This window comes from Mustela nigripes, chromosome 1, assembly GCF_022355385.1.
Source record: "Mustela nigripes isolate SB6536 chromosome 1, MUSNIG.SB6536, whole genome shotgun sequence".
Lineage (NCBI taxonomy): Eukaryota > Metazoa > Chordata > Mammalia > Carnivora > Mustelidae > Mustela > Mustela nigripes.
In genome coordinates, this window is record NC_081557.1 from 108,101,563 (window position 1) to 108,110,867 (window position 9,305).

Genomic DNA, 9,305 nt, shown 5'->3' on the forward strand with positions numbered 1-9,305 from the left:
ATTCCAAAAGGACCCAAGACAGTGTAATACTAGTACACATTTCACCACATAACACTTAAAATCTAATTAGACCAATAACCTATATACAAATTTCAGGCTATGCTTTGTTCTTCAACTTTGTAACAGCAGGAGAAATGTACTGTTTGAAGGCACTACCTTTTCTTGTGAATATTTATTTGTTCTATTTGAGGAGATTAGAGAGGGTGTGACATTGCTTTACCACAGGCCTACATGTGGTTGACAAATTTCAGCACTCCCGATAAATTGATTCCAAGTTTCCAGTTTTCACATTGTGACAGGAAGCTAACTGTCAGTTCTTCCAGTTTTTCCTTTCTTACTGATATCAAAACCTCAGGAACAGCAAACTGTCCTGTTCATTATTTTTCCCTGACTTGTAAAAATCAGTACTGGAGGAACTGAGAGGGTTCTTCTAATAAGATCTTTCTTGCAACAATCTGTAACCTTTTCATGTATTAGGGGTTTTACTGCTTTAAAAAGATGATGCAAGGAAGTTTACCTGTTGACACTAATTTTTAAATTGCTTCCTTTTCCATCACCAAAGGAAAAAGTCCTCTTAATAATTGGCCCGCTCTCTCCTGCACAGTGAATGGAAACCATATGGGTTGGAAATGGCAGCTTTTACTAGATCTCCTATCCCAGATGGTACAGGAATTTGTGTCCGGTATTGAGTACTTTTATGTCTTTGCCAGTTTAGTACTCCACCCCTAGGCAAGAAATAACCACTCACTTAAAACCCATGTTTCTCTCCTTCCAAATGCTAATCTGTTATTCAAAGGCCATTCTTTTTTTATTAAGTAATTAAAAAGGACAGTTGGACCCCACATAAATTCCTTAAGAACAATAAGTAGTTTCAAGTAACTGTTTTGAGTAGGACCTAGCAACAGTGTATTTAATACCATCTGAGCTATTAGAAACTAAAGAACAGTTGTAATGTTAAATTATTTGACTCAAGTTATTTTGATACATGAATGTCAAAACGTACATTAGCAGCTGGCTATTTAAAAATGAGGAAAGCAACATAACTTTCGGTTTTTTATAGTCAGCTTGACTGACCCATTGTCTTAGCTATAAATGCTATTAGCTAAAAGGGTTCCCATACCACCCAAAATGTTAAAAGTATTAGAAACTCTCCCACATCACATTTCCCCCCAATTTAGTGTTTCACAGTAATACTTGCTTCTCTAACTAGTTGACCTTTATTATGGATGGGAATAGGCTGAGGTGGGAGCCTGGGTTGTCTGTGCTGGCAGCAATACTGTTGGTTTACTCACTCTTTTTCTGTCTTCATTTTTGCATGCCACTGCTCCTGCCTCTTACAGCCACAGTAGAAGCGGTAGAGGCCCGGGAAGGTATGGCCATATTCCTATGATAGATGTGATCTTATGTCTGTCTACTAGTTTTAAAGAGCTGTGTCAGCATTTGAAGTCGTCTATTATTGCATCACCAGAACTGTAACAGTGAGGAAAGGGATAAATATTTCTAGGCATGCTCACAAAGTGTTTCCTTTGTATCCCGTATTTGTTTAATGTAAATGACCCTCTCCATAGCTAAAGTCCTCTGTGGGCTCTGTCAGTTTTAATGCAATGGCTGAAGCTTAAGCAGCTGGTCATGAGGAATCAGGTGGTTTAATCCTGTAGCCCTTCCATATAGAAGTGACTTCTATGTGATTACTAGAAACTCAAATAGGTCAGCCTCTTTATCTAATGGTTCTAAAGGATATCAAGAGCAGAGGCAAAAGTGGACTAGGATTTAGTTTGATTTGTTTCTGAGGTTGCCCTAAGGAAGTCAAGCTAAATTATCTCTGTTTCTCTGAAAACAAATTTGAGTAACAGGTCATCTAGGAATCTGACGAAGAAAATCATTAGAATTTATAAACTTGTGTTATTAATTTAATTGTGTTGTTATGTAAGGTAGCTCAAAATGGGAATGCCTTTCCTTGGTGATACAAAAGTTCAGTCAGAAGGAAGATATCCAGAAGCTATTATCTAGATGCCTTTTAACTTACATTTAGCTCCTGGTTGTGCATGAGAAAAAGCTGTCCTTCTAAATGAAAAGATGAGCTCTTTTATTATTTTTTTATTATTTTTTTGGTGATCAGTACGCTGTTTGTGCTAAAGTTGACTACTCTGTTCAACTTGTTCTGTTATTCCAATGTTGCCTTTTCTCTTACATTAAGCATGTTTCAGGCCCATAAGAAACCCTTACTCAAATGTGTTGAGGTTCAGAATGAACTTGTTAGCCATTTGTCAGGTTTACTTATGCCATGATTAATTATAATGAGCTTCTGTGAAAATTACTTGCACAGTTTCAACTGCCCTATTTGCCATAAGATGCAGTAGCTTCAGGTGAGGTTGATTCAAGTCAAATATTGCCTGTTACCTTCACCAGACATGTGTTCCGACCCTTCTATGGTTTTCTCTAGGAAATTGCTGTATGCTAAAAAACTTCAAGCTTGTTGATTTGTTGTCTAATCGAGCTCCTCCCTTTCCTGTTTTCCTGTAGCCATAAGAGGGTTTTCACTTCAGCACAGGATCCGGAGTTTTGAAGAAGCCCGAGGTCTGGACCGAATTAATGAGCGGATGCCACCCCGAAAAGACAGCCAGTACCCTGATGGGCCAGTGAAATTGGTGGGCCCTGCACAGCCCAGTGCTGCACACAGGAGTGACAGGGGGAGAAGAGCCAATAATGACGCAGAGCCCTGCTGTGGCACAGGTGGATCCAAAACTTAAGAACAAATTTTATTTATTTCTTATTGGAAAACAAAACAAAAACAACTTTAACAACTTAAACCTGGAGGTGCATTCATAATTCACTCTGCATTTATGCTGTAAGAAAGGTGACCATTTTATAAATTGTTTTTAATTTATGTTTAATATATAGAAAAAGTGCATCTGTTTTGTTTTTCCCTTTTTTCCTACTTTTGAAGAACTGATCTGATTGTCTATTACATATGTGAAGTTCTGTGCTGCAAAGGGGACCTTCCCCTAATAAAAGGGCCTTGGAAACCTCCACCCTGGTTTTGAACTAGCCAGCCTTTTCTCCTGTTCTTTTGGAAGGTAATATCTTTCATTTCAGACTAATAATAGTGTTTCAAACATAAGAGAGTGTTTTCCTTTTCCCTGTCTACAGGGTGCCGTTGAAGAAGATTGCTCAGATTTCAGTGGCTAAAACTTCTCTTCTTACGGAAAACTTGATTAGAGTAGAACTTCTAAATGAATAACCCAAACCCAGTGATTTGAGGGCCAAGGAGATGTTTTCCATATAACCTACTTTATTCTGAACTCTCAGTTCTTTTTAGTATGTTCTATGTTCTAGTAAGGCAGAATAAAAGCAGTGAGGGATTTTCTTAGAGTTACTCAAAATTTCTTCTTCCAGCCATGGGCATGATGGGTTTAAACTTTCCTTAGAGCTTCGGACATTTGGAACAGTTTGCTTTCATTTTTGAAGCCCAAGTGATGTACCCAACTGCAAAGGAAGCTACATTTCTAAATACTGTACGAATGCCCTCTGTAGCACTCCTGGTAGTAAGAGGTGTTTATGTCCTGCTATGTGATTGCATCAGCACTTGTGTCTGTTCTCCCTGTGGTCCTTCTGCTTTTCTATGTCAGTGTTTTAAAAACCAACAGGGGTAATGGAAACTGACTAAGGTAGAGTGATCCCCTTATAATTTGGAAGTCTTGCTAAAGGGCATTGGATGATGAGGATTTCCTATATTGTATATCAATTCCTGTGATGTTTCTCCATCTTTAAACACTCATTAGGTTGAAACTGTATGTCAGTCTCTGTCAGCATATTTTGGAATACAAAAACAAGTGTTCAGATTCAGTTTTTGAATAGCTTAGTTTTTCAAGTAACAACTAGCGAGGGAAAGAAATTTCAGTGATCCTTGGGCTCCCGTTTTTAGCTTAGTCTGGTGACAGGTGCCATGTCATAATACTCATTGGTCAACTTTGCAGTGACTGTGCATATCTGAGTAATACTACACCAAAGTGCTTATTGACAGAATCCTTAATATAATTTAGGAGGTAGGAGTCCAGCAAATTGAAGCAAGCATCCTGACAATAGTGCTTTACGTTAAGTAAGCTTTAAGGACACCAGAAACCTTTTTCCAAAAAAAAAAAACCCGTATAATTTCACTGGAAAAATGAGGATTTAGCCTATCTGTCTCTGTTTTCCTATACCTTTTGCTAACAGTTCCCAGTTTATGACAGAGATCAAAGTATTTTAGGGCTTGGAATCTGGTAGCATGGATTGCTCTAAAAAATGGTAGGGAGGATATGGGGGAAGGAGAGAACAGACCTCTTACTGGGTCATGAATAAAACCTACGAAAGGAGGGACACAAAGTCTTGAGTAGTATCTTTACTGATCATCATTTTTTTATATTCAAAGAGGGAATTCTCCACCCGGATAGCCTCACAGACCTCCTTCCCCCAGCCCCAGTGTAGAAAGGACCACTGTTTTGGAAATCTCACCTAAGATGAAGGTCAGTCCACATGACAGATTTGATGAATGCAAGTCTCCTCTCCTTCTCTTTTCTCCTAGCTGAGGCTGTTACACTTACATAGTCTGCAGGTAGAAACCACTCTTAAGGGCTTCAGTCATCAGACAAGTAGTGAAATAGTTACTGAAAATCCTACAAGCAAGAAAGTGCTCGTCTAGTGAAGGGATTATTATTTATGAATGTCTTAATTATCTTCTCAAAAACAAGTTGTACAGTAAAGCAAGGTTCCTTGACAGAGGTGTGGCAAAAGACCTATAAATACAGAGAACAATCTGAGGGTTGACAGATGGAGGGGGATGGGCAAAATGGGTGAAAGTGAGAGGGAAATCCAGGCCTCCAGTTTTGAATGAATGAGTCATGGAAATAAAAGACACAGCATAAGAAATACAGTCAATGTTACCATAATAGAGATATAAGGGGGGGACAGATGGTAGCTACACTTGTGGTAAACAGCATGATATATAAACTTGTCAAATCACTAAGTCATACATCTGAAATGTAACATTAGTCAACTATACTCAAAAAGAAAAAAAAAAAAAAAGTATTTTACAGGTGCCCTGTGAGCTGTGGAAAGATCAGCCAGAGAGGTAAGAAGTCATGCAAGAAAATCAGAGTGAGTTTATAATAAAGCAACAAGGAAGTTAGGTTTGAAAATTCAAATTCTATTGAATTCTAAAGATAAAGGTATTTCTTATGTTCTATAGAAAGTTGAGGTATGTGTTTCAAGAGTTTGGAAAGTTGTGTATAAATGTGTCTCCATGTGGTACATGTAGCTTCTGAAAGTGAGACCATCAGTCTGTACTTTCATCTGTATTTGCACCTGTGACTCAAGACGGTTCAGAAGGTGTGAGCCTTGGGGATATGTGGATATATCCGTATGTGGATATACATATTGTGACAACAGTACTTGTTTTTCACTTTAGACCTCATTGGAGGGTTTTCAGCATGTTTTCGAATGTTTTAATCTCCCAGGATGGCTGATTGCCTGTTCCAGGTTTGTCTAAGGCCATCATTTCAAACATTTTAGCTGATGTCAGAGCTCTGTAGTATCCCCATTCTCAACGCCTCCTCTGTTTTATTAAATCTTCCCCCTGCATGTTTTAAAGATACTAAAAATGCTTTTCTCTTATTCCCCTTTACTTTAGGGTCCCTAGGGACCTTATTTTCTTCAACTCCTCCCATCTGGGGGGAGAAAAACACTTCGTATATCAGTTCCTTAGACATGGTGCATACTTGTATACTTTACTGAAATATCATTTTAAAAAATGACACTTCCCAAGGACTAGTTTTTCTAATTTTGTTTTACATCTACATCATATGGAATTTCGAATTGATTGGATGTCTATTTTTTAAAAGATTTTATTTATTTATTTGACAGACAGAGATCACAAGTAGTCAGAGAGGCAGGCAGAGAGAGAGGAGGAAGCAGGCTCCCTGCTGAGCAGAGAGATTGATGTGGGGAGCTGAATCCAGGACCTTGGGATCATGACCTGAGCTGAAGGCAGAAGCTTAACCCACTGAGCCACCCAGGCACCCAGGATGACTGGTTTTTGTTTTTTAAATAAAAATTTGAAAACTCATCTAACACAAACTTAAAACATACATACTTTTAAAATTTCTGTGTTCTGAATATTTAGAGCAAAAACAACCCAAGCAGCCAAGGGGTGTGTGTGTGTGTGTGTGTTTGTGTGTGTGTGTGTGTGTGTGTGTGTGTGTTTAATGGAATGCTTAAACAAAAGCAGCCTCAGTTTTCTTTAAAACCTCAAGGCACACACTTGGTTATGGAACAGACATTGCTGATTGGCGTAACTGCCCTTTTTTGACTGGGTACTAACCGGCACAGTGAAAATTGTGTATCACACTCTGATGGGCTTGATCTGGCTCCTTGCCTAGGGATAGGAAAGTCAGACTCTCCAGCAATATCAGTATTTCTCATATCCTTCTGTCTATATTTACATGGCCTTTTCTGTTCCTACACAAACAGTTGTGGTTCAGTGAGGCAAATTCCTGTCAATAGCAAAGATTTGATATCTTATCCTAATAACTTAGGTATGACTTCCTGACACTGTTCAAAATAGGAAAAGAAAAATCCTTTTATTTGTTTTGCCAACAGAATATTATTATTTAATGTCATTAAGGAGCAAGGGTGAGATTTCTAAAATTAGATAACTTTGGGGCTTTTCAGCCTTGTCTTTGTCCCATAGATCCTCTTCTAAATAATATTAAAACAAAATTTGAGGTAGCTGGTCTTCATAAGAAAATACTATAAACCATGCTTATGTGACATGCAGCTGGGTTTACATGGTCATTACTCAAGAGTCTCTAGCCTCTCAGAAGAAGTAAGGCTAAAATCACTTCCCTCCACCCTCCTTTGTTTTATGTAAATAAAACAGTTTACATTTTAGGGAGAACTTATCCCAGATGACCTAGTTTATAGTTTTTCTTTCTATTCATTATCAGATTTTTTCCTCCAGTTTTTATATTGAAAATTATTTCTGACCCCATGTCATTCTAGAATCCCCAATATTTGCTATGGTTGTTATAGTAACAGTGGAACCCAAGTTTTTTTCAGAGCATTATTCAGCTTTTCATACCTAGGCAGAAACAATTTCAGAGGGAAGGTAAACCCAAAGCCCCAGTTATGGGAATGAGTTTCCAATTTCCTAAATCATTTGTGGTTATAATGATGGGTACCATCTTGCCTGGCACCTGGTCCACATCTTTCCTGAAGTCTGCTATTAGAAGGGCAGCTGTGGGGCCCCAACAGGAGCCAGAGGAGGGTCTGGATGACCTGAAGGGTAGTTGCAAGCATTGTGTTGCCGTAGTCCCTCTTCAGCACGGCTCGGGTGAAATGCTTCCAGGAAAGAGCAGATGTGTCTAGAGAAAATTGTGTATTTGGAAAGAAAGGGTTGTTACTCTTGAGTTGTACAGAGAACTGTGTTAACAGTAGAGCTTTGTGCCGTTGCCACAGTGTGAAAGAGGGGACCTGTATTACTCTGAGACTCATGGTCTGCCCTGCATATGTCTAGTCAGCCGAAGTGAATGGGGCCAGGCTTAGCTGCCTTCATCTATGCAGTCACAAAGGTAAAGATGATACTGGCGAGGATATTCCCTCCCGGGAGGCCTTGGCCTCACGCCCCAGCAACCTTAGCAAGACTTGCTAAATAACACCTTTGTCTGAGACAGGGTTATGCATCTTCTCCTCTTCTACACCCTCATGACAAGTCAAGGTGGTTTAAGATCAAGAAGCAAGGACATGGCTGTGGACCATCCCTCTGAGCAGCTCTAAAGTAGGGCCATGCATACTGCCTTCCTGTAAGTTCTTGCCCAGATCCCCTTCACTCCCTTGGACATAGCTGTCTCCAAATAACATTTTGTGGGTTTTGTTTTGGGCTTTTTTTTTTTTTTTTTTTTTTTTTAGCATATTAAACTGAAAGTGCTTGTAATAAGAAGGAAGCTTACCACAGATTTTGATTTTCAGCAAGAAAGACAGGTTTTTTGGTCTGTTAGAGAACCTTTTTGAAGATGCCGTCATGAACGCCTTACTTTTCCTTTCTCAATACACTGTGACCAATAGTATTTTTTCCCCAGTGGAAATGTTAGCAGGCATTTTCCAAGAAAGGATTCTGGTTTTGCTTCCTAAATTAGGTGGTCAGACATAGATTAGCTCATGATGTCATTTTTTAAAAGGCTTCTCTGAATGATGGATTATTTGCTTGTGCTGAGAGATTACTTTTTCGTGTTTTGGGTTAGGTTAAAGAAAATGGTGGAAATGTTATTTATTGGCAGAAATTAACAAGTCTTTTGTGTTCAAGAAACTAACTTGTTAAAACTTTCTTATTGTAAATTGGAAGTCACCTTAAAAAAAACTGTTAAAATTAAATGATAACTTAATTGGCTTCCTGTGTCTTCATTTCCTTTATTTCATGGTAGAGGCACTTACATTTGGCTCTTACCCATTTAATAATAATTCCAGAAATCAAGGGAAAGTCTGCTGTTTGATGTCTGGTCTGGTATTTGATAAAAGAATCTCATTACAACAAAAAAAGGCCTCTTTCCCTTACCTCTTCAGCTCTTTCTTTAGTTTTAAATAGGCTTTGGGGGCTGCAGTGTTGCCTCTCCCTGTACCGCCTTGTCCCACCGTCCTTCCCAGCACTCGGCCCACCACGAACTCCTGCTCAAGTCCCAGCTCCTGCTGTGCCTTCTCTAGCAGAGGCCACTACTTGTAGAAAAGGAAGAAAGACATCCCAGAAAACATATAGTCTTTATAAAAGATAAAGATAATTTTTATTGTAGTAATTTAATAACTCTGCTTATGATCCTAATAATAGACAGGCATGAGTTCTATCTTGGGAAAAGTAAAAGGAGCCAGAGAGACATTGAATGTGGAGCCGGACTAACAAGAAAAGGGAAGTGTAAGATCAGCCTTTTGATTCCTCCCCAAAGTAGAAATACCACGGGGCACTGTGGATTCACAAGGGAAAATAATTGGAGGACTGAGGGAAGGGGAAGCACCCAGGACCCTTGGAGTAGATAACTGTGTCCATGAAGGCATTTTACCAATTCTGGCAGGAATCCCTGCCAGGCTTGAGTAAGGCAACTGTACTGTAAGCACAGTACCATCAAGGGCCACAGTGCAGTTTACAGGCCAGAAAACAAGCCTGGATTTCTAGGTTCAGATAAGCTGGGTATGCATTTTGGAATCTTTGTTATCCAAATAGGGTCCTGACTTAGCAATGTCCTTATACCTCAGCTAAACCTTTGGTAAAATGAGGCAATGTT

General features: G+C 39.1%; 1 protein-coding gene across 2 annotated transcripts in view; it reads left to right on the top strand.

Moving 5' to 3' along the window:
- The window catches only part of PPP3CC (protein phosphatase 3 catalytic subunit gamma), a 99,084-nt gene extending 90,662 nt beyond the window's left edge, over positions 1 to 8,422 (top strand). Inside the window, exons 13-14 of one of the 2 annotated variants that reach the window (XM_059371515.1) lie at positions 1,341 to 1,370; positions 2,524 to 8,422. In XM_059371515.1, coding sequence (XP_059227498.1) covers positions 1,341 to 1,370; positions 2,524 to 2,750 — 257 coding nt within the window. In that variant the 3' untranslated portion in view covers positions 2,751 to 8,422. The remainder of the gene's footprint in view (positions 1 to 1,340; positions 1,371 to 2,523) is intronic. The other variant, XM_059371525.1, reaches the window with a different exon arrangement.
- Positions 8,423 to 9,305: the final 883 nt, after the last annotated feature.